The sequence below is a fragment of the Dromaius novaehollandiae genome, chromosome 1 (assembly GCF_036370855.1).
Source record: "Dromaius novaehollandiae isolate bDroNov1 chromosome 1, bDroNov1.hap1, whole genome shotgun sequence".
In the NCBI taxonomy this organism is placed as follows: domain Eukaryota; kingdom Metazoa; phylum Chordata; class Aves; order Casuariiformes; family Dromaiidae; genus Dromaius; species Dromaius novaehollandiae.
The window spans coordinates 72,417,767-72,441,758 of NC_088098.1; the positions used below are offsets into that span (position 1 = coordinate 72,417,767).

At 42.4% G+C, this 23,992-nt stretch overlaps 1 protein-coding gene across 3 annotated transcripts in view; it reads left to right on the forward strand.

Annotated features, from left to right (window-relative positions):
* STK38L (serine/threonine kinase 38 like) overlaps positions 1-23,992 on the forward strand; it is a 52,056-nt gene that overhangs the window by 13,830 nt on the left and 14,234 nt on the right. For 2 of the 3 annotated variants that reach the window (XM_064516398.1, XM_064516391.1), the window contains exons 2-7: positions 15,791-15,935; positions 17,788-17,839; positions 19,000-19,122; positions 19,736-19,819; positions 22,765-22,888; positions 23,496-23,650. In XM_064516398.1, coding sequence (XP_064372468.1) covers positions 15,802-15,935; positions 17,788-17,839; positions 19,000-19,122; positions 19,736-19,819; positions 22,765-22,888; positions 23,496-23,650 — 672 coding nt within the window. In that variant the 5' untranslated portion in view covers positions 15,791-15,801. Of the gene's footprint in view, positions 1-9,667; positions 10,017-15,790; positions 15,936-17,787; positions 17,840-18,999; positions 19,123-19,735; positions 19,820-22,764; positions 22,889-23,495; positions 23,651-23,992 lie in introns of those variants that run through there. The other variant, XM_064516385.1, reaches the window with a different exon arrangement.

Genomic DNA, 23,992 nt, shown 5'->3' on the forward strand with positions numbered 1-23,992 from the left:
TGTTAAAAATAGGGTTTCATAAAACATTTTTTTCTTAAGTGCACAAGTTTTATTTTTCAAATATGCACACCTGTATGAAGTCTTGCCAGAGAGATAGCTTGCCTTTCCCCAGTGCTCAACTGCTGACCTGATCTGACTCTGTAATACTAAACTAAAGGTAAGAGTCAGGACTGCTGCAGTGATTTTGTTTCTCAGCTGTTCTTTCAAGTTTCTGGCAGCTTATACAAATTACGCTTTGTGTTTCACATGGTGGTGGGGTGGTGCATGGATTTTTTTTTTTTTTTTTAATGATACTCAAATAGAGTTATCTTTCTCTCCCCTCACAGCATTTAAAGCTCAGTGGTATTTTTATGAAGTGATGATGCTGTATATGAGAAAAGCCATGGGAATTTTGGGCAATGTTACTGTATGTCTGTATATTCTTGACAAGGAGAGTGAGTGCAAAGGGGGTTCAGAAATGCTGAAATTGCTCTGGCATTTGTTGGCTGGTCTGATTAATTGTATTGTGCCTCGATTTCCTCACTTCTAAAATCAGGTTAAAGCTGTCCTCGTATTTTGAGAACAATATGTGGAGAATGCTATCTCAGCCCATATGTTATCTCAGCTATGCTAATATTCCTACTGCTAAATGAGGGGAGTGGGGATGGATCTGTCCCCCAGCTCCCTGCAGACCTGCTTTTAGAAGGCAGGGTTTGCTGCTCAAGTTCTGCTCTCCTGCTCCCTTAAGTTCTCTGAGCACTGAGCCTGGGTTCATTGACTTTCCTTCGTAGTAACCGGTGGTACTACTACTGCTGACCAGCTTTATGAAGATGTTGTGTTTTACATTACAGTTTTGCAAAATACCTTGAGATGTGGGTAGAAAATACTATAAAGTGAAGCAAAACTTTATGTGCTTGATGAAGGCTGGGAGGTAGAGACATCACATAGGGGAGCGGAATAGTGCCTGCAGCTTTCGTTCATTGGAAGAGACTTTGTAGCATCGTTATGAGGAACATCCCAAAGAAGAGAAAAGCAGCTTCAGGCTTGGTAATAACTCCAAGAGACCTTGGCAGCTTTAGGCCAGCTGGAAGGGGGAGGGTGTACCCTGCCCTCCCGGAGGCTGCCAGCGCAGCAGCTGCCCTGGGCTTGCAGGGCCCCAGCAAGAATTTACTCCCAGGATGAAGGCGGCGGAGGGGGGAAACTAGCCTCCAGATCTTGCTCCCATCCCTGTGCTATTGTCCTAGACCTGGGGAGAATAATGAAACTTTAATTGCACAGCTAGGCTAAGGATTGGGGCATGGTCTGTGGAATAAAAGAGCTAGTTCTTGCGCAGATTTTCTCTGACTGCCAGGGGTGATTTTAGGGGATTTTCTTTCTGTAGATGAATGCAGGCGAAATGTGTTTTAAGACTCAATTGAAGCTATAGTTAATCATCTGAGGAATCGCAAATGTAAATGTTTTTGATTCTGTATTAATGCTGCATTATTAGACTCACTTCTCTTTATTTTTTAATGTTCTTTATATCTTCAGAAGAAATAAAAAAAAGATAGAGTACTTAATTTCACAAATCACTAGAAAGCAGGTGCTATCTTACCCTATGTTATTTCAGTGGGACAAACTACATTCCTGTTGTTACGTATGGCTGTACTGGGAAACTCGTAAAACTTTCCAGATGTCATCCATTTATCAGTACTTCTAAAGACAGTTGATTAATGTTATTTGCATATGAACAACAGAATGTGTAAACACTGATTAGGGAGTCATTCAAATGAGTACTTCACAATAGCAACATTTAGCCAAGGGTGAATGTAGCACAACCTGGAAATGTTATCACCAAACTTGGCCACTTGCACTATGTGAATGTTTAGTGGTCCTTTCCCTTATTTTTTTATGTCTTTTTCCCATATTTTTTCCTCCAATTTCTGAAATTAGAATGAAACTTCAACCCCATCTTCGGAAGCAAAAAACACTTATCTTGCCACACACCCTTCCAAATGCACAATATACAGATTAATGTCTCTTCTGGAGTTCCCAGAGTACTTAACTGTTTCTCTAGTCTGATGAAATGGAGTGGCTCATAGAAGTGCGGTTACAAGAAAGGGGCCACATACCTCATAATTTGGGGGTCAGTTTGAGTACTGTATTTTCAGAGTGTGTGTTACTACATTTTTGTTAATACTTCAGGAATGAAATGTCTGTTTTCGTGTAGGGTAACTGAGGCACGCACTAAGTAGATATATTTATTTTTTGGTGTTGGGTTTTAGTTCTGCACTAAGTCACATGGGAAATGGACTAGAATCCAGATCATCTGTTACTTAATGCAGTTTCCTGTGCTGAAGGATGCCGCAAGAGCATCCTTCCTCTGTGCATACATCATTCACAACTTCATAAAAAAAAAAAGAAAAGAGAGAAAAAAAGAAAAGATTTAAATTGTTCATGATTTAAATGTTTGGTTCATTGGCAAAGACCAGGAATTTAGTGTGTGTTATTCTGCAGAAAGGGTCGTCCACCTCAAGTCACTGTTGGGGATGCTGCTAGGGGATTCATTAGGGATGCCTTTGCTGGTAACTCCTCTGGTAGAGGTAGTAGGATAAAATGAGAGGAGAGACACTGCAAAGTGAGTGAGAAACTAGAGCAGGCCTTAAGGTGGGCTTTTCTGGTGTTTTACTGTGATTCAGGTACCTGACTTTGCTCTCGGTCTTTGTTCTCAGCATTCCTTGGGTGATCATAAAACTACTCAAATTCTAACATGAATTGTGTCGGCGTTGCTGTCTGAGCTTTCATACCCATGTTGGGCTTTGTTCAACAAACAAGAACTAAGCAGCACCCTAGGAGGAGCACTTGGTTTGGCTTCCAGAGCAAGCGTAAGCATAGCACAAACCCTTCCCAGCCTTTGTAAATCTAGCCGGGGGTTATCTGTCAGTGATGTATGTCAGATCCTCTGTAGCAATGCTGATGTGTGCACCGCCTACGTTAGGGGTGTCCACTTGTTCATTGTGATCAGTCTCACCAGAAGCATTTTCATCAAAAGCAAATGACTTGTCTTCCATGTTGATGCAGCTTGAAGTAGAGGAGGAAGTAGTGAGGAAGTAGTCATGGCCTAGTTTTTGAAAGCGTTGCAAAGCTCACTGCCAAGTGGAGCCAGCAAAAGTCAGTGTAAGGAGAATGTAATTCCTTGGTGAGAGTTAACATTCGTCCAACAGTTCTCACAGTTAGGCTGTGGTTTTATGTTAAGCCTAATGCGATCTAAGTGGCCCCTGTGAAAAAGGAGCAGTCATAACTCTCCTGCCCTCCTGTTGCCACAAGCACCCTGCCCTTGGGTTGCATGTAGTCTAAATTGAGGTGCCTGCAAAAGGGAAAGTCCCGTTCCCTTGGCCCCAAGCCTATCCATATGTTTCAGCACTCCCCGTGACTGGATTTAGCAGTCGTGTGGCTAAGAGGGTGGGACAAGCTAGCTCACTGATCTTTTGGAAAATGATTGTCTTTTTACAAGGGTATGGGGTGGGGGAGTTGTACCTTACTTTTGTCTGGTTGGTGAGCTGATCTAGCTCACCTTGTGGCTTTGTCGCTACAAACTGCATTATCAGGAAAACAGTAGGAGTGCATGGCCAGGATCCGAGGGATCGATGCAGAGAGAGCGAGACCTCACCCTCCAGAAAGCAATTCAGGGACCTGCGTTGACAATCCTTGAAACAGGACTTGGCAACAACTTCCATCCTTGCTGTGCAAGGGCCTTGTGGCTGGGACCCATCTCTGTAAGAAACGTTAATGTTAAATAGTATTTCAGAAGTGGAAATGATCTCATTCTTTCTACAGCTTATTTGGGTTTTTCTCCAGTTACTATTTATGGGAAATGGCTGGTTGGATCCAACTTGTCAAGCAATGCAGATCACTGCCTGAAAGACCTCTTTATTTGCCACTCCATCCATCTCTGTCTTTAACCTTTGTTGGCACTGAACTGGTGTTTCCTTTCAGATTTCCTGCAGGTAACTCCACCCGTCTTCATCTCTGCTTGATGGATAAAGTGGAGGCATAATGACATTTCGTCACCTTATAGGGCTGTAGAGACTTATACATTGAAAAGGAGCAGTGAGAGCTATTCTGTGGGAGCAGATGTATTGGTTTTGCTTCTACTTTCCTATAAAGCCTAAACCTTTGTATGAAGTGACCCGTGTTGCATGGAGAGTGCTTCTTACTGATGAGTCTTGCTCCTTTTCTCAGCCATTCAGAGCATACCTAGTCCTCAGGACAAGTTGCAGGACTGGTTGTTCTGAAGGCTTTCTTGGTAGGAGGGTTTTGCTCCTAGAGAGATTATCTTGTCATTCTCTTATTTTTGCCATAATCAAATTTATCTTGAAAGCATATGAAACTGGGCTCTTTAGAATTTCTTTATTTTGAAATTTGATACTTCTTGTATGTTGAACCATAGTATAGCAGCTACACTGCAGCCTTAGTACCTTTTAGGAACATAAGTAGATGAGCAGATGTCCTCTGTTCCTTCTCCCTCTCATCTTCTCGTGTAGCTGGCCATGGTGAGAGCTTTTGCCCACACCCTGCTTTTACTTCTCTTGTCCTTTAACTAGGAAATCAGGTAATTTAATCAAATATCTGATATTAATTTAAAGAAAAATACCACTCATTTTGAGTGAGCTTTCTCAGGCCAACACTGGAGAATGAACTTCCACAGGAACTACTGACCACGACAAACCTCATCAAGTTTCACTTAGGTGCAGATCTTTTTCTTTTCTTTTGTGTCTTTCTCTGACCTCTCTAAAAGTGTGGATATGTGATTGTGTAGGAGGGGTTATGTATATATACACATAACCATAACAAAACACTCCAGTGGTCACCCTTCCACCCTGGAGGAGATGAGCAAACAGAGTTGTGACAGATTAAGCAATCAGCTGCTGGATGACTCGGATTTCGTAAAGGCAAGGCTCTGTGAGTCTGAGTGCATCTGAAAGAGTTTCTTTTTTCTACAGCTAAGCATCTAAATCTCAGAAGGATAAAACGCCCAACTACCTGCATGCAGTGCCAAGCAAATCTGTGGAATACATGAGAAAATATGGTTTGGGTTTATTCGCCTTTCTCAGCTGCTGACAGAAGCTTGTTGAGCAGTATTTTTGCTTTCAGGATGATGTATAGCTGCTGTTAGAATGCAAAAATTTGATTGTATGCACCCCCCGATTCTTCTACCCTAAAATTGCCCAATAATAAGGCAGAATGTTAGTACCCACTCTTCTCAGTTGTCTTTGTTAGTGTAGGGACTGTGATCTTCCCATCATGGTGGCATACCTTCATGAAATAAAGTTTCTTCCTCCACCTTTGGTACTGATGCCCAGAGCTCCTGATGGTTTTGGTGGTAAGAGTAGGGTACGGCTCCATCCCCCCCACCTCTTCCAAATCTGCTTTGAGCTTCAGGAACTAGAAAGGCAGTAGCATGTATTCCCCTTTTAGGTCAAGCATCTGTTTAGCTCTGTGTATCTCAGGCCTCATCACAGTAGTCTGCTTTATGTGCCAACAGCTGTCTCCATCTTAAAAAAAAGTGATAGTTAAAGAAATAAACTGTTGCAGCGGGATTTGAATGGGCAAACGTCTGCTCTCCAATGGTGCATGTACTAACAAGATTTGCTACCTGCATTTGTAGCTTTTTAAGGCCACAGGGATTCACTGTGCTCATTAACCCTGACTACAGGCATTGCACAGGCCATAGCGGTCATTGATGTTCTGCGTCTCATTTAGCAGTCAGCTCCTTTGCTGGCACAGACTTATCATGTGTAATTACTATATTTAATTTGATTGATGTGATCTAAAAAGAGCCTAGAGAGAATCAGGGATTTGAACATACATCAATAAAAGAAAAACAAGCCTAATCCCCTCTTCTCCTTCAGCGCTATCCAATACAGATATCCCTCCTAGTTTCCAAGGGCCAACGCTCCCTGTGTTTCTGCCTCCCTAGGCTGATTAGAAAGAGAAAGGCTGTGCAGCATCCCTAAAATTCAGACGAGTTGAGTTTCTTGGACCAAAGCTGACAAAGTATTACAATTTCAAGGAACCTTAATGCAGCTGCTGCATCAGAAGCTGCTCCTCTTATTCTTTACTGCTGTCTTAAGCTGTGTCTCTTGGCCATGGTGGAGTCAGACCCAGAGAAATCCACTTGACTGAATTTTACTTTCAGACAATTGTCCATGTTTTGAAGTGAGACATATCGTCCATTATAATGGTACAATTTTATCCCAAAAAACCGCAAGAACTGAGAAGGAAACAGATTTTTGGTCAGGGACCTTTGAAATATTGACCTTGTTCTGTTCTTAATTATTCCAAAGGGTTGAAAACATTACAGCAATATGTTAAGCATGGGTTTTTATGTACCAGTTACTTTAGCAGATCTTAAAACAATGTTTTGGTGAATACAGCTGTATGGAGCTGCTAAAAGCTGATAAAATGCTTAAGTGCACATGAATGCATTTATTTTAGTAGAAGAAGAGCTTCCTGTTGTAGACGATTCTAAGAGGACAGAGAGTTGCGATACTGTGACTCTTGAGGAGAGCCAAGGGAAAGGGAAGAAGCAAGTGAGCTAAAGCAAGGTATGAAATGTCATTTTGCTGCACAACACTGTTTGTCTTTTAGCAAGCGTGACTGAATTCCCTTGTTGCCAGTAAACTAAAACATCAATTCAGGCACCATGGTAAACCCTGAAAGAGACAGAGGGCTACATGGGACTGGAGGTTCCCCATCACATGCTGTGCTTGGTTTAGCCCCCCGGTGTGTTGTACTGAGCTGACCTTTGAGCTGGAGACCTCCTGGGAGGGCAGAGCAGTGCAGGGGGACACAGACTCCTCTGATCCTTTCCTGTCTTGGCTCTAGCCCTCCTCTTAATGACAGAGCAGAAGTTCAAACTCTCTATTTTCCTCTCTCTGCATGAGGTTAATGGTGTGTGCCTATCTTGCAACCACAGTTGTGCACAGTAAAGTAATTTGAGAGGGCACCGCTAAGACCCAGATGATTAGGTTGTTTTCTCAAAGAACACTTTTGTAAAGAAAATAAAATGAGTTATTTGAAAGGACTGAGCTCACAAAGATTTTGGTATGTCATTGCAAGTCATTCAACGTTGAGTGAATGCTCCAAGTACAGGATGTCTCAGAATTGTGCTGTTAACTTTGGAACAGAGCTATTGATAGTGGAATATAAAGAATGTAATTGTATCGTCAAAGGTTGAGTCAAGTATAGCTGAGATGAAAAGTGACCTTATCAGTGGTTTTGCAGTTCTAAACTTTGGTAATTGCTCTCTCCCTCTGTTAGTCAAAACAAATGTTAAAATGTTTGGGTCAAAATTTCTTTGCTATTTGAAGGGGATGAAAAATTAACTTTTTAAAAAATGTTGTGTGTGTGTGTATTTATACACACGTGTGTGTTATATATATATATGTGTACACAGTTTTACCCACCCAGTATCTTTTCCTGTCAGGGAAATAAATTTGCATTTGTCAGTTGTGCTCGCTGCCTATTGAAAGCAGGATAGAACTGAATCACAGGCTGTTGTTCATGGGAGACTTTTGCTGCTCTACTTAGTTGAATAGCAGGAAATCCTGAAGTGCAGCAGAACTCAAATATTCAGTTTTTATTCCATATTTGGAAATATTTCCTTATCATTACTGCGGGTGTGTTGTAATGGTTTGTGAGATTAATTTCTGTGAGCCAAACCAAAAGGATGCGTAAGGGCCTGTTTGCTTAGTGCTGCTTACCTTCAGACAAACTCCTGTGGAATGAACTGATCTCGGCCTGGGGGTAGCCTATGGAAAAACAAGGTCCGTTTCGATTAATGCAAGTAAAACCAGCAAAAACACTTTAAAAGGAATAGTTTCAAACCGGTTCAGTTCCCCAATCTAGGTTACACAGTCCCCTGTGCTGGCGCAGAGGAGTGAATGGCAGTGGGAAAGAAACAAGCAGATGGTTTCATGGAAAGTGGGACGGCTTCTTTCAGAAACAGTGCTGCCTAGTGCCAGCTTACCATGCACGTACAACTAGTTTTTTTTCGTCTTCTCTTCTCTCTCTCCTTTTTCCTCCTCCTGCCTAGTCTTTTCAGAGCCCTTCTCTTATACTTTGGGCTAGATGGGATTTATAGATTTAGGAGTCTACCCAAAGGTAAGGAAGTAACTTCATTTAAAAAAACATCTCTTACTTAAGCCTCTTGGATTAAAATTTTGGGGGGAGTTTTGGGATGATGAATGTGCTGGGCGTTTTGGAGATAGCTACTGACACCCCAAGTTGCTCTGGTGGCCTGGCAGCGCTCTGGGTATACCTGGTGCCTGCAACCAGAGGTGCAGCGGTTGTGGAGGCTACGTGAGCTGTGAAGCGTTTCCTTCCCTGAATTCTCCCTGTCTGCGAATATCTCCTCAAGATTTTCTCACAGCTGTGGAGGTCAGACATTGGGAGCGTCTCCTCTGCTTGGTTTATTAGCTGGGGCTAAGCAAGTCATGGAGCTCTATCTGCTTTTAGCTGCGACTATAACGGGCAACTCATTATGGACGTTCCACAGGGAAAGGAAGAATGACTTAAAATGGCTAAAACATTTGAACATCTTTTGCTTTTAAATAGCAAAGCCTGTTCTGACAGGACTAACTTTACTCTGTTTCTTAGTGCTACTTTAAATAGAACAAATGTAATTTGTTCTGTAACTTTAAAGTAGCAAAACTTATTAGCACATAATGCATTTTGGGATACTAGTAACAAACTAAAGGAAATGAAGTATATAAATGAGGTAAATGAAATGCTAAAGGAACTGTTAGTGGCTGCTCGTTGCAATTTTGTGTTTCATTTTTCCTTCTCAAATGGAGACTGTAATAAAAAGATAGATCTGTTTTGGCAATGAAGTTGGAGAAAAATCTGCGTGTGAAGTTTGCTGCATTTGGCAGAAAATGTTGCTTCTTTCAGGTAGCATATTAAATATAATAGAGGCTTGTGAATGGTGACACTACTGAAAACATGAATTACGTAGGAATATAATATTTATTTTTCTTTCTGATTCATGTCCCAGAGCAGTGCATGAAGACATACCGATCTCATAACTATGAATTTCAGTAACAGCAGTAGCACAGCTAACATCATCCAGATGCCAGCACAAGAATATTAAATAAAAATCTATTGAAATGAAGTTTTTTTCATTGGCATTAGTGAACTTTGGGCAAGGCTCCATTTTGAACATAGAAATCTGTATTTAGTAATAACGTGAAGTATTGAAACATATTGGGCCCACATTTGACATAGGTTGGACTAGTGTGGGGTTTTTCTTGTTTGCTTCCTGTTCTGAGACTTCAGGATTTTGTAGGTTTGTGGTTTGTTTGTGTTTGGAGGCTTCTCCAAAGTTTTGGAAGTGGATTTTAAATGGTTTATAGAAAAAGAAGACTGGGAACCTCTCCCGGAGGAGATTCAGTATAAACAATTGGATGGCAGAAACATGCACAACGCGATTGCCAGATTTGTGCTAGCAGGCACTGTAGTGATTTTTATCTTTGCTTTATGCCGGCATATCGGCTCGTAATACCTAGATGGGCACGTTTCCAAAGTTGCCCCCGGGGCCTGGGCAGCTGCTGCTCCAGCTGCTGCTCCTCCCCTTTCTGCTGCTGGTGTGTCACACCACCTCATCCCACTGAGCCTTTGGTTGCTTAGTTCATTTATCTGTCCCTGCCCACTGCCTTTTGGTGTGAATCATGCAGTTATTTGTGTACAGTGGTTGTTTTTTTACTATATATATACGCATATATATCCTGTCTCTCCTTAAGAGAATCCAAACAATTTGGAGACAGCAGGGCTGGCGATCATACTTCCAGCCTTGCCATATCTGTACTGCTTTCCTAGATAGCACTTCATTTTTGAAATGTAGTCCTATCCACCAGTATTTTGGAGTGCCCAGTTTTGCTGGTTGCTTTGCTGTGTTGTCTGTAAACAGCCAAGCAGCCTTGCCACACATGCTGCAGCTTCTTACACAGAAGAGCTCCAGTTCCACACACAGTGATGATAACAGGCTTTTTCTAAAGGTAATTGCTTTATTGAGCTATGTGCTTTTACTTTGGAGCAGTTCTGGCACCAAAACTCTTTCTCTCCTTTGTCTTTTAGCTTCTAATTCTTAAAAATGCCATTTGTATGCTTGACTTCAAGAGAAACTTCAGTGACAAAATGTGTTGTGCTGAGAGGATCATGAGAACTTTGAAAGGCAGAAATATGTTTCCGTATCTTCCTTACCCAGAGGCTTTCACTGAAGGGCCCGATTCCCTCGGGGCGTAAATGGGAATTTTATAAACTTTGCAGTTTTGCCCTTTTTACTGCAGTAGGGAAGCGGCTTCGTAATTGCTGGGTTTTAGGAGCATGCTGGGGTGTAAAAATGAGAATTGTTATATCAGCCTTTCTGTGAAATGGCACAGCTGTTTTGAGAGGAAGGACTGGTATTCCCCGTCCTCAGGAACGTGTATGTAACACTGTGTTTCAATCCGAGTCAGAGACCCGATAGCATGAGGAATGTGCTATAGGTCTGTAACTTGCTGAAAAACATGTTTTTATCTCTGAAAGAGTGATGTGGTGTTTGCTCCCTAGCTTAAATAGGCATTAGTAACGAGTACAGAGTAAACTTACTCAAGGGCTGCTGTGTAATTATATGACATGCGTGGTTTCCAAAATAAGAGTATTTCCACTGTTAGATCTAGATTCATTTGATCGTAAGAACAAGCTATATGATACAACACAGTTGCGCAGAAGACTTATCTGTAAAGAGAGGGGCATCTTTAGACCAGTTCTTACACAAATGAAGTCCAACTATGGCATCTGTTGTTGCCTGACTTGCACAGACTTGTTCTTTCACTGGCAATCTGTGCAAGAGAAAGCAAGAATAGGTTATGTTGGTTACTGTGGTATCCTGAAACCCTCTAAAAAGGAAGGCATCGTTCTTTACGGCAAGATTGGCCTCAGTTCTCACTGCTAGTAACACACTCTACATATTTATCTCTTCATTAAAATATTGAAATGAAAAGTCATTAAACAGGTAAACAGGAAGGGCCAGGAGAGTGTGTTAGAAAGATCTGAAATGGCAGACATTATTTTTTTTTTTCTGTCGGAGCATTTGATAGAATACAGTTCACCATTGCTACAGTTCAAATGTTTGGCAGTATTTTACCAGTTCTACCGTTAAGGCAGTCTGCTCCACACATACCTGTCTCATTATCCCACTTCACAGGCTGGAAACCATAGCATGGAGTCGTAAAGCAAATTTCTTGAGGACTTGTAGCACCTCCGTGCCAGTGTCCCATTTCCTTCCTCATTAACCTTTTCTCTTTAAAGTCAAGAACTACCTGGATGAATAGAAAGAGGCTCCAAAATGACCGGGGGTGCCGAACTTCGGTGCTCCCTGCCGAGTGGGAGCCATGGCTGGGGGCTGAAGGCCGGGCGCTCCCTCACCTCTGTGTGCTCGGACCTCCGTGTGGGGCTGGAGCGCGGAAGGCTAGAGGTGGGGCGTGAGAGGCTCGAGCCTTGTCTTCTGCTCCCCTCCTGAGTAGAAAATGATCCTGGCTAAGCGGCAAATGTTTCTTTTAGGGGAGACTAGTTCTCCAGGTGCCTTGACCTCTTCCAGCTTTCCTCTTCCAAGTTGTATAGAGAGCAGGATTGGGTGCTTCAGTTATTTTGCTTTGATTCACCAGAGCCTTAATCTAATATGAAAACATTAACGATGGACTGTGGGAGTTGCCAGAAGGGCTTTGGAGAGGATGTGAGTTTGCAATTACCATTTGTGCCGCAGCAGTTGGGTTAGGGGTTGTCAACAGTGGAAGCACTTTCAGGGAAATCAGTCAAGGCTTTGACTTGGAGCTTCCAGGGTAGACTTGAGCAAAGACTGAAGCTGTAGTGAACACTGCTTGGTCTTCCCTTTGCTTTCCAGTTAGCAAAGACCTGAGAATAAAAAGAAGAAACGTGCTTGGATCCGTGTTTCCTACCAGAAAGGAGATGTGGGTCAGGAGAGAGTCTTGCTCAGGCGAGGCTCTTGAAAAATCCAGCTTGCTGTATGGGGCCCGCTATGCCCTCTCTACCGCTGTACCCATCTCCTCCTCTTCCTTCGGTAGCATCCTTCAGCTCCTGCCTTCTGCGCTGGTGTCCCACTAGCCTCTCGCTGTAAACCATCCCACGACAACCAAGGCGTATCTGCAGCTGCGCTCCCCTGCGCCCGCTCCGTAGGTGCTGGCCCGTTAGCCTCCAGGGCAGCAGGCGAAACGCTCGCTCTGTGAGTTCAGCCATCCGTCCAGGAGGCACCGGCTCCTTTTCAGGGCCAAGCAGCACATACGGCTGCTCTGCTCCTGGCAGCTCCCAAGCGCAGTCCTGCAGGCAACAGGCTGCTTCGCATCTCAGGTTGATTAGATCGTTTTGATGTCTCTGTCATTAGGAGCCTGCGGTGTATCATTTTTTCCGAAGTACCAGGCGCTTTGGAAAGAAAGGTCTTAGGTCTTCCTCAGCCAGAGAAGTTTCTGCCAAATAGGGCTGCTTAGTTAATGTGACCTTCTTTGCGGGCCAGCAAGTCGGATGCAACGCTGGGGGTGCGACAGAAATAGAATGATTCCATTATGCAGATGACATGAATTTGGGCGAATTAGTAGGTTTTTGAGGGCATTTCCAAGAACTCTGGGTGGCACCTATTCAAAACGTTCCCGTCAATGTGGTGAGGTCAGTAGACATAGTGCTAAAAGGCCCCATTTTGAAGCTTCTTCCTTCTGCCTCCATCCCCTCTTGCATCATTTGTTTATAAAGGTCATACTTAAGCATTTTACGTAATTACTCCCAACCGAATATTTTGTTTGGGATGTGGACTTGTGCTTGGTTTGGGCTGGTCAGTTAGTGGAAGCAGAGAGGTAGCAAGAAGAGGGATGAAGAGGCTTTCTCTGCCGCACATCAGTGCATGATTTCACAGGGTGCCTGGTGTCTCCTGCCAGGTCCACGCTCTCGTGCATTTACTGCGGGGGATCTGGAGAGCTCCAGGCACTTAGCGGTTTTCCAAAGTTTTGTTCATGGTGCTGGAACTAACTGGTGGCTGGCTGGGAGCCAACTGCAAAGTGAGCAAATGTAAACTGCGTTCTTCCTTGAGGAGGTTTTATGGTTCAGTACAGAGGCCTGGCTAGTGGGGAGGGTATGTGGGACGCGGAAAGCAAATGCTTACGGTGATGCATCCCGCCTTCCTTGGTACGGCGGTGATGTCCATGCAAGTTTCTTACCTGTTAAATAGCTTTCCCTGAGCTCACTAATTTACCACTTGGGTTCTCTTCTATCTTTTCCTACTATAGACCTACAGTTAGTCTCAGCCCTGCTGTTTATAGCTTGGTGTGTTAGTGCCAAAATTGTTATCTCCTTTCTACAGGCTTAATAAAATCAAGTGACTTAGATTTGCTATTTGGTAACGTCTGCATTTGTGAGTATAGGAGCATGGGGAAAACAAATTAACAGGAAACAAAATCGCTGTGTTGTTTTATTCTACCAGGAATACAAGCCGTGCCGATGATAAATATCCGGTTGCTTGCTGGTGCTAGAGTGTGCTCATTATGCCTTAAGTGAAGGTTAATCCGTTTCAAGCCTGGGTTAATGCTACGCTATCCTGACATTCCCGAATGATCAGAAGGCGGATTTTTGCCATGTTAGATCATTTCTTGAAATAATCTAATCGCTGATGCCAGTGTGTGTTCAGCAGATGTTTTGTTTGATTTGGGTGTGTTGCCATCCTGTCATTTCTGCAGGTACCTGTTCTGTGCTTATCTTTACCCAAGAGCCTAATGCTGTATAACCCACTGAACAGGGCGAGTACAGCGAAGTTTTCTAACTTTGGGAAAATCTCTGCTATGGAGTACGGGTTTGTGTGAAGAATATAGCCCCTTAATTCTTAGTAGAGATTATTAACAGATGACAGCTCTCATGTTTCTTTTGTAGAAAATTGAAGGGGGTAAAAATACTGACTTAAAAAATAGTAGTAGCTGCAGCATCATAAAGCAGCTGTAGTGCTATTCCAGCCTCTTTATATATGTAGAGATGAATACATTTTTATTCTCAGAACTCGGGCATCTTGCACCCTCCAAAGTACACAGCGAAAATAATAATATCCACATAATGTTATAAAACGCCTTTCTTTGTGACACAGCAGCTGCATTTCTGGCAACAAATACTTTATTGTCACACCAAATTCAATTAAAAGTCTGCAAGATAAAATGCTGCCCTCACACAGGGAGAGGAGCAGGCATGTCCAAAGCAAAAAAACCCCAAAACACCCCCCCCCCCAAAAAAAAACCCAAAACCAAAACCAGAATTAAACAACCTTCTTGTGGGAGGTGTAAAATGACAATTTACTTCTGCATGAAACTTTTAATCAAGTCACCTACAAAGGCATTAGGACCGGCTCGGAGATGATAAAACTAATTCAGGATTTGTCTTCCCCCAAAATCCCCTGGTGAAATGGAAGGATTACAGGAATGAGCAAAAGGGAAGTGGATTTACTTCTGTGCCACTTCCCAGAAAACAAACAAGCAAACAGGATGAGACGCTGCTGTGCCTGGCTGCCCTCCGGGATGCTGCAGCAGCTGCCCTCCGGGATGCTGCAGCGCTTCCCTAATGTGCCTGAAGCCCTTCAAGGTAGAGCGCGAGCCTTAGGACAAACTGTACTTTTTTTTTAACGCCCTCTGCTTCCTTGGATCAGCTGTGCCGGGGAACGGGACGTTCAGCCGGGACAGCCTGCAGGCAGCTTTGTCCAGCATGAAAAGGGCTGTTCCTGCACATCCAAGTTTTTTGCATTCCAGGTTTAAATCTAATTGAGAGCTCAGTCTTTTGGTCTCTTTTCTTTTCCTCTTTTTTTCCAGTTTTTAAGTGCTCAGTGACCACATGCCCTGACCCATAAGTACATTATCTACATAAACAGTGCAGCTGCACTGGATTTGGAGTGTGCTGTTGTAAGACTTCTCCAAAAGCTGAGACTCCCAGTACAGGGAGCTCTCTAAAGGCACTCCAGAAAATGCTCATTGGATTATGAGCATGGCATAGAGATGGTCCCAAAGGAAATAGCTGGTTGCCTAATGCACTCGGGGTGTGGAAGAGTTTTCTATTCTTGACGGTTCGTTCTTTGGAGAGGAAAGAAAAAAAAAAAGGCCGCAACAGAATTTTTCCATTTAAAATATGGCCATTACGTTATTTGGTGGGATGGCTTCTCAAAATCCCCCAGCTGTCCATGTGCAGTTCTGTTGAATTTAGAAATATGAGATATTTGATGGCTATTTTTTATGCTGGGCATGGCTTCTCTTTCTCGGACGGTATTAGCATTTCAGTCCGTTTACTCTTGCATTTTATCCTGTCCTTTCGGTAGCACCTTAGCACTTCTTCAATCTAAAAATGTCATGATACCACTCTGCGCGTCCAATCATGGGAGCAGCCTGCTTCTCCTCTTGCTTCCTCCTCCTGCGCTCTCTGCTCCACTGCCTCTTCTCTCCCCCAGACTGCGCTTGAGACAGCCAGAGGTACATTTTTCTAATTTGCAGACCAGTGCTGCTGGGTGAGTTGCGCGGAGTCTGCATAATTCTTGCAGTGATTCACCCCTTGTTTTGCCAACATGATGTTGTTTTTTTAGAGAGTGGGCAGTAAGTCTTCCTCGTATCTCAGGATAAATTTATAATACAATTTTTTTAATGGATTTTCTTAAAGCCTTTCATGTGAATTTCCTAATGCCTGAGAATTTAGGGATGGAGAGCGGGGAAGAGAAATATATATATTTTTCAAGTGAGTAATGACTTGCCATGCTCTGTTTCAGTACATGTTACCATGGCGATGACTGCAGGCACTACAACATCCTTTCCCATGAGTAACCACACCCGGGAGAGAGTGACGGTGGCCAAACTCACGCTGGAGAACTTCTACAGCAACCTCATTATCCAGCATGAAGAGCGAGAAACCAGGTACCAGCTTGGCTTGCTCCTGCCTCTTGGCAGCTGTTTGGGGTTGGCTTTTGGTGGCATTTGCACGAGGGCACTTCAGTCCCCAGGCGTAGAGCGTTTCTTAGACGTTCTTCTTTACTCAGAAGCAAAGAGCTGATCGTCTAAGGGCATAGCCTGCCTTTAAGCTGTCGTCTGTGCCATTAAGCCCGTGAGCATCCCGTGGCGCTGTGCAAAGCGGTCACTGAGCGGCTGAGCCTGCGCTTTTGAAGTTCCCATACAATTCACCTCCTCATCAAATTATTGCTACTTTGTGGAAATCACTCTGTGCAGTGTCTTATTTTGCAGCACGTGGGAGGTTTCTACTTCTGTGGAGGGGTTAGCAACTGACCCCCTCATGTGTCCCACAGGGAATAAACCCCATAGAGGGGTCGATACTGCAGACCTGTAGGTGTGGTAACCTGCTTCTGCACAGGGCAATGGCTTGTGGTGTCTCCTCATGCTCCGCAGCACTGAGCTCCTGCCAAGACCCCTTGCCTCTGCGGACAGGAGTTTATAAGAAATAGGGAAGAGGATCGACATTGTGGGGCTTGATAGGATGATGGGGTAAAGCGAGAGAGGGTGGTCTGGGGTGGAAACAGGGGACAGGAGAGAGAGAGAGTGGGGTTGGTGATGGTGGGTTTGGTAGGCTCTCGGGTGGGCTGGAAGAATTTTGGGGTCAATGTAGTGCCCACCTCTACCTATCTCTGGCACTGTGTTGCCTGGCACTCTTTGTGTTGGGGCGCTGATCAGTTGTCATCATTTTAATTTCAGTCATCAGTGCCCCATTCTGCCTGCACTGTGGTGAAGTGCTACTGAATTGAGTGTCAAAGTGCCAAGCATTTGATTATAATGAATGTTGTGTTTCAAAGCGTCATCAGCATGTGAAATTATCATTCCCCTGGTAATATGTTTTTAATTGAGGGGTTTTCAGCCAAGCAGCAGGGTTTCCATCTCTTCATCGTATTCAGTCATTATCCCATGTAATTGAGCTGCTTGTGATTATGAGAATAGGCTGTCTAATGGGGGCCTTACTTTAGGGTATGCTGCTGTACTTCCTGAAGTGCAGAAAGACACAAACTGCCTGGTACGTGGTGCTCAAACTCTTAGCCACTGTTTGCGGGCAAGCGGCTTTCCAAAAGCTGCAGCCTGAGGATCAGAAGGACACATCTCGAGGATGGAAAAAAGAGATGTTTGGTAGAAGCAGGCTTCTGTTGCTGCTGCTCACCCTCCGGCTGGCTGCGGGGTGCTCCCAAGCTGCCTGCCCCTCTCGGGCACCTTGGCGGAGCCTTGGCCCAAGCAGACCAGTGGGAGAGGGTGGTGCCGAATCCCGGAGGGGAGAACTAGTTGAGGGTAAGGTGAGCAGGACCAGGCGTGAGTATCTGGGAGAGGTCAGCAAGGCTGTGACTGCAGGTGGAAGCTGATGCTGGGTTGAGATGTGATGCATGTTTGGAGGCAAAGCTGTGCCCCCCCCCCCCCCCCCCACGCACACACCATTTCTATTATTTTATTAGTTAGGATTACAAATCAGAATAAATAACCTTACTTCAACAAGATTACTTAAAGAAATAAAAATTCCTAGGGTAATAACTGTATGATTGGGCTTTTAATGCCTAAATCTGCGAATACATGTGCTTAAGCATGTTCAGAAGGCATGTGCTTATAAGTTTTTGACAGATTTGGTTACAAATGAGTAATTCACGAAGTGAATAATGGATTTTCAGATGTGCCATTTGAGGCAAGCTCTTTGGTATCTGGTATCTGTATTGTCTTGCTATAATCCTATATTTGTTTTTAATTAAAAAAAAAAAAAACCTACTGTGTCTCTCCTTTGCAGGCAGAAGAAGCTAGAAGTGGCTATGGAAGAGGAAGGCCTAGCGGATGAGGAGGTAACGCTAATGTAATATTTGAACAGATTGCTTTGCTAACGGTTGTTCAAATTCGCATTTGAAGAGTTTACCTTTAACATTACCTAGCATGACATTAAGTTCTATCTTGTAAATGAAGTTTAAAATTGCTTATCATCTGATTTGGCATAGAGGCAAGAAAAGTGTGAGATGCACATGGGAGAAGTGGCTAGAAAACAAAATGCTGAACCAGTTTTCTCATGTAAACAGTAAAGCTGGTGCACCCTTGCTCCATTTGGACTTGAAGGAAGCTCTATGCAGTTGGCATGTCTCAGAATTTTGGTGAATAAATTACTTTTCCGAGGTCCATCACATCACGGCTGCCTCTACTGCCTTCAGCATAGGCACTGAAATAAATAGTAACAGTGGCTCGGTCGATTCTCAAGTTCGACATAACTTCTGGGCAGAGTGAAAGGCGAATGTGAGTGTATGATGCCACCTTGTGGTTTTAAACGACATTATCAGCCTAGTACAAAATCCAGCAGGCTGGATAGATGGGCCTTGTTAGCAGTCTCTGCGATCTCCTTGGCATCTTTGGGAGCATAGGTGCGTGCTTATCTTGGAGTGAACCCCGTTGACATTTTTATAGGGCAAAATACATGATGGACTTTGGGAAGAACTTTCTTTCAAATACAGGTATATTTTCCTTCCCTGAACCAAATGGATTTTGCTGTAGATAACAAAATATGGCTCTCTGCTGTCTGTTAGGCTCCTTGTTGCCTGCCGTCACTGGTTTTGGCCATGTGCAAGTCTTAGCTTTTATTGATGTTCCTCCTTCACACTGTCCAAAAGTAGAGCCCTTGCCTTGGCCCGTGACTGAGGCAGTTTGTTTGAACCAGTAAGCTTTTTCTTTGATTTTGTTACTTAAATATAAAGAGACAGTAAAATAAATAAATAAATATATAAATGCACATATATATATATATTTATATATATATTTAAAAAAGCGAAACTAGGACTGGTGCCTTTATATAAAATGCTGTGTTCTTGGCTTATACTCGGAGAATTTCGGGAAGATTTCTCTTTCACATTTTCTTTATAATCCTAATGGGTGGGAGAATACTTTAGAGGAAGGGAGATTATATATCTTGACTTTCTAGTCTCAAATGACTTATAAGTTCCCATGTGATATGCTTCTTTAGAAGAAGCTGCGCAGGTCACAACACGCCCGCAAAGAAACTGAGTTTCTGCGACTGAAGAGGACTCGACTCGGCTTGGATGACTTTGAATCTTTGAAAGTTATAGGAAGAGGAGCATTTGGGGAGGTCTGTGGATTTCTTGCTTGAAGAGGATATTAAAATTGGATCGAACGTTAAAATTAACCATTTTAATTGTAGAATAAGAAGTTCCAATTTGGCAGTTTTATTGCAGAAAAACAGCTATTTTAGTAAGTCTACAAGTATGAATAAGACCACTAATGGATTACGTGCATGGATTTATCAACGGCCATCAAAGGGCCTTAGTTTCCTGCAGCTTTCTATTAGCCCCAGCTGATGATGTCCATGCTGCCCTCTGAAGTGATGGATTTGCAGTTGCATGGTCCCTCCCCACAAACCTCCTCCTCCCTGCCCTGTGTCACATCATGGTTTTAGCTGCTCCTACATTTCAGCATATGCAGTCTCACAGCCGTCTGGAATTCAGGGACTAGAAATTTTTTGAAAAAATAACCACCTCAAGCTATCTATTATCTACTGTCTACCTAGTATTAGAATGGTGTAGCAATATGTGGTATGACATATTTCTTTATCCATGTGTTTTTGAAAGTGTAATAAAAAAACCTTTTCTGTGCCCTGCAATTTTGAGCCTTCCAGTAGATAGCTCACTGGGGTCTAGTTTATGAGGTATATAGGATTGATTGGGTTGTGTTTCTCATTATAGGTACGCCTTGTTCAGAAGAAGGATACAGGCCATATTTATGCAATGAAGATACTAAGAAAAGCAGATATGCTGGAGAAAGAGCAGGTCTGTGTTATATAAGGCTCCCAGATTTCAAAGTTACTTTGTCTAGAAAATTGCCAGATGCTGAAGTTCCTTGTGCCAGATATTACTTGTTTGTATTTTCTGCTCCTACTCTGTTTAGCCCTAATAATGGTATTGCAGTCCAAGGCCTCTGTGGAGGTCTACCACAGTGCAAAAGAAAAAATAGAAGTTAGGAAATAAGGTCATGTAACAGATTTGTGAAAATGTTTTATTTACAACCAATTTGGAAAAGTAACAAAGGATTTTTTTCACTCCTCCTTTATCATTGCAGACCTTTTAGTGCTTAATGCCTAATTCTGCATTTCAAGGAAAATGCTGCTTGAGAAATAATACCATGCCAAAGTAAAAATTGAGAGTACTTGATGTTTTCTTTTGATGGTCAGATACCAACAGATGTCATGTTGTTCAGTGTTTGGCTTTGCTTTGCTTTTGTTTTGCTTTTTAGTCAGGCTTTGTATCTCTTTTGTTCTGCTTTTCAGTCAACAATTCACTGCAAATTCCCCATAGGATGAGGCAAATGCTTTAGCCCACAAAGCAAAGAAATCAAGTGCAGATGTCCCAAGGGAAGGATAGCTAGAGGACTTCCATCTTCCCAACCTGTTCAAACCCCATCATTAGCTCTTTTATGGCATCTTCCTGCAGTGGTACCAGCACCTCATTTTTTTTTCCTGGTGCAGACTTCTTGGCTCCTCAACCCCATGTACTGGATGTAGAGAACCAGAGAGAAGCAGCATATTCTGCACAGCAGCCAGGATGTGCATGGACACAAATACAAGAAAATTAAGACTTTCAAAGTGTGGGTGGCACTGGGAGATATCCTGGTTGTTTTTTGAGCAAGGTTTTAATTTTATATGGTGAAGCTACATGTAGAAAGAGAGGAGTGCAAAGAAATATTTTTTAATGAGAATATATAGAATAGATAGAGTTAGATAAATCAAATGAGTTGGGAGTGCCTACTACAGGGAGGGAACTCATGACAACATGAAGTGGTCACATGCCTACCATAGAGCTACTGCTGGTCAGTAGAATCGGGGAAAAAGTTGAAGGGGAGACTTCATTCGCTGCTTGTTGGAAATAGCCCTGAGAGCTGAAAGAGTGGTGCATATTTTCTTTCCAGAAGTTGCTTTCTGGTATCTGAAACATGAGAATCTTAGAGCTGTCAAGAAATATTTTTCCATGCTTGTGTTTTTTTTATTTTCCTCTAGAATTCTAGTAAAACACCCAGGTGGTGCATATTATTCCAGTGCGCTTTATTCTTAGTTTCCAGTGAATACATGGGGTAGTAGCTCTTAAGCATAAACTTCTCTGCTAGGGTTCTGACTACAAAGCAAAATGACGTTGTCCTTGTAGCCCAGGGAAGGCTTGCCCATGAGAATTTGAATCTGGCTAGTTCAAGTAACAGTACTATTGCAAATAAAGTATATTAACTTCAGCATGTGCAAGCAAAGCTGCCAGAGGACTTCAAAGCCACCGCATTTTCTCTAGCAGCAAGACTGAAGTGAGCATTGGTAGGCTTGTACCTTTTCGTTTCTCTGTATTGATCCAACCTTAAATGCATCTTAGCCTCTTCTCCTTTAAAATACTCCTGTCTGGGAAAGTTGTTGATTGGAAATGCTGTTAAAATTTTAAACTACCACTCCAAAAGCACCAAAAAGATTACATGCAACTTCAGATCATTATAGGACATATGTAAGCGGTTTTTTGGTTTGTTGTTGTTTTTTTTTTTTTTTTTTTTTTCATTTCAAGAGCATCACATAGATATATGTGATAGAGCATCTCCTTCTCTAGATGAGAACCTGGTAAAACTTCCCACTTAGTGCACGCATTCCAGCCTTTTCTGTTGTGTGCTTTCTGCTCCTTGTGCGAGTGGCAAAACCAACACTTGCAGTAGAAAATAGCAAAAGAAGCATTAGCAGAGAACTAAGTTCTTCCTTTCTTCTTCCTCCAAAATAAAAAAAGAAAACTGATTTTAAAAACATGTGGTTGACCTGCTTACCTGTGGCAGAAAGCAGTAGCATGCCAGCATCTCTTGTGACCGGTCCTATTTCAATACTGTTTTCAAGTGAGAGTTTCAAATCCCAGAACGTTCCTTAATGCATTTTTGGTGCAAGTTTGTTAATAGTTTTCAAAGACGCAGCTGGGACTTGAATATCCTGAACAAGGTCAGAGGTTCCCAGACTCACTTGCCCAGGACCGACGTGAGCAGCGGAGGTGGCCGTATCGGCTCTGGGCCAGCTTCCTGCTCATCGCTTGGAGGAATGGCTCCATCTGCTCTTCTCCCTCCTTCCCCCGTCTCTAGCCCAAGACTGTCCTGTTTCTTGCCCTTTTCCAGTTCATTTCTTTGTATACTTATAGGAGAAACTGGGTAACTTCTGACCATAATCATGGTGTATCTGTCATTTCACCTCTTAAGTCTTGCATTATTTAAGACAAGCTCTGTCTTTTTCCAATAATTACATCAGGATTTGCATGTTGAGTTGCAGATTGGATTTTTGCTATTTGTGTGATTGTCTGTGAATTTGCAGTAGGGATGCTGCATTACCGAGCTGACCCTTACAGAGGTTTATTTTTTTTTTTAATGACCTTATTTCATTTTAGGATATGGTAAAAAGGGGAACTGCACTTTCCCACCAACTTTTTCAGTTCTTACAAACAAACAGAAACAGCTTAAATAGTTATGCTTTGTGTTTCTAGCGGTTGCTTCTGAAAAGTTACATAAAAGTTATTCTCAACATTCAGTTGAGTTCTGTAGGTTTCTGTTGGGGATTTTTTGAGGACTTTGTGGGATCTAGTCTCTGTATGAAAAACAGTTTCTTTGTCAAAGATCATGAAAATATATTGTAGAACTAGGAATATAACATGACATTCAGTATTTAAGTAATTAAATTGCCCTTTAATAACAGTATTTTAAAAATAACATATTTTAGGTGGCCCATATCCGAGCAGAAAGAGATATTTTGGTTGAAGCAGATGGAGCCTGGGTGGTGAAAATGTTTTACAGTTTTCAGGATAAAAGAAATCTCTACCTGATCATGGAGTTCTTACCTGGAGGTAAGCTATATATTGTGTTGCTAGGTCATAAAAGTACTTCTTCCTTAGCTTTTGTTGTCAGCTTTATAAAAATGTTAGAAACAAGCATGCTATGAAATTTATGATAATACAAAGTTTTAATGCTGTTTGAAGTGTAGTGTCAGTAACGTAACTGTTCCTGATTTTAGGGGAAGAGGGAAGGTTAAGGAGGGTGTTAATATAACTGCAGACTTGGATTAAATAATTCTTCTAGGCTTGGATTAAATAATTCTTTTAGTCCAACGTTCCACTTCTTTTTCTGCTGAAGCTAGTAACAGTAAAAGATAGCTCTTGCTGAAACAACTTATTTGTGCAACAGAAGCAGTATATGTTAAAATTTTGTAAAAAAACAAACACTATCTTCCTGGGCTATCCAATTAAAATTCATATTTAGAATTTTCAACAGGGTTATATGCAGTTTACTAAAAAGTATGTTGGGTTTGTAGGTCCTTGCAATAGTAGTTTTATAATTAGTAGCTAGAAGGTCAATTGCAAGGTTAGATTTGGAATCTATTGAGGTTTCTCTTAGAATTAGCCTTGTGATTAAAATGGTCTGATTTCTGTGCTGTATTTTCTTCTCTTTGATTAGGTGACATGATGACCTTACTAATGAAGAAAGACACCTTATCAGAAGAGGAGACACAATTTTACATTTCTGAAACTGTGTTGGCCATAGATGCTATTCACCAGCTGGGATTCATCCACAGAGATATTAAACCAGACAACCTTTTGCTGGATGCTAAGGCATGTAATATGCATGTAAACTGTCTACGTTTTAAACATCTTGGTCTGCAGATAGTATCATTTATAGTCGTGTGAATCAGGAGTAATTCCATGAAACAGTAGTGTCACACCAGTGATTTAAACTAGCTGTAGTAAAGGCAGAAAATGGTCCCTACCTCTTTCTTGTAGAATATCTATATGCTTAACAAAGCAGAACTGCCCTTTTTGTTTCTTTGTTGGAGAGCCTTTTGAGCACGAAAAGACTCACATAAGAGAGTCTAGATGCTTGTATTCATACACATCAAAAATTGATATACTCAGGTTAATTCAAGAAGTGTGAAAGCATGAAACATTCAGATTATG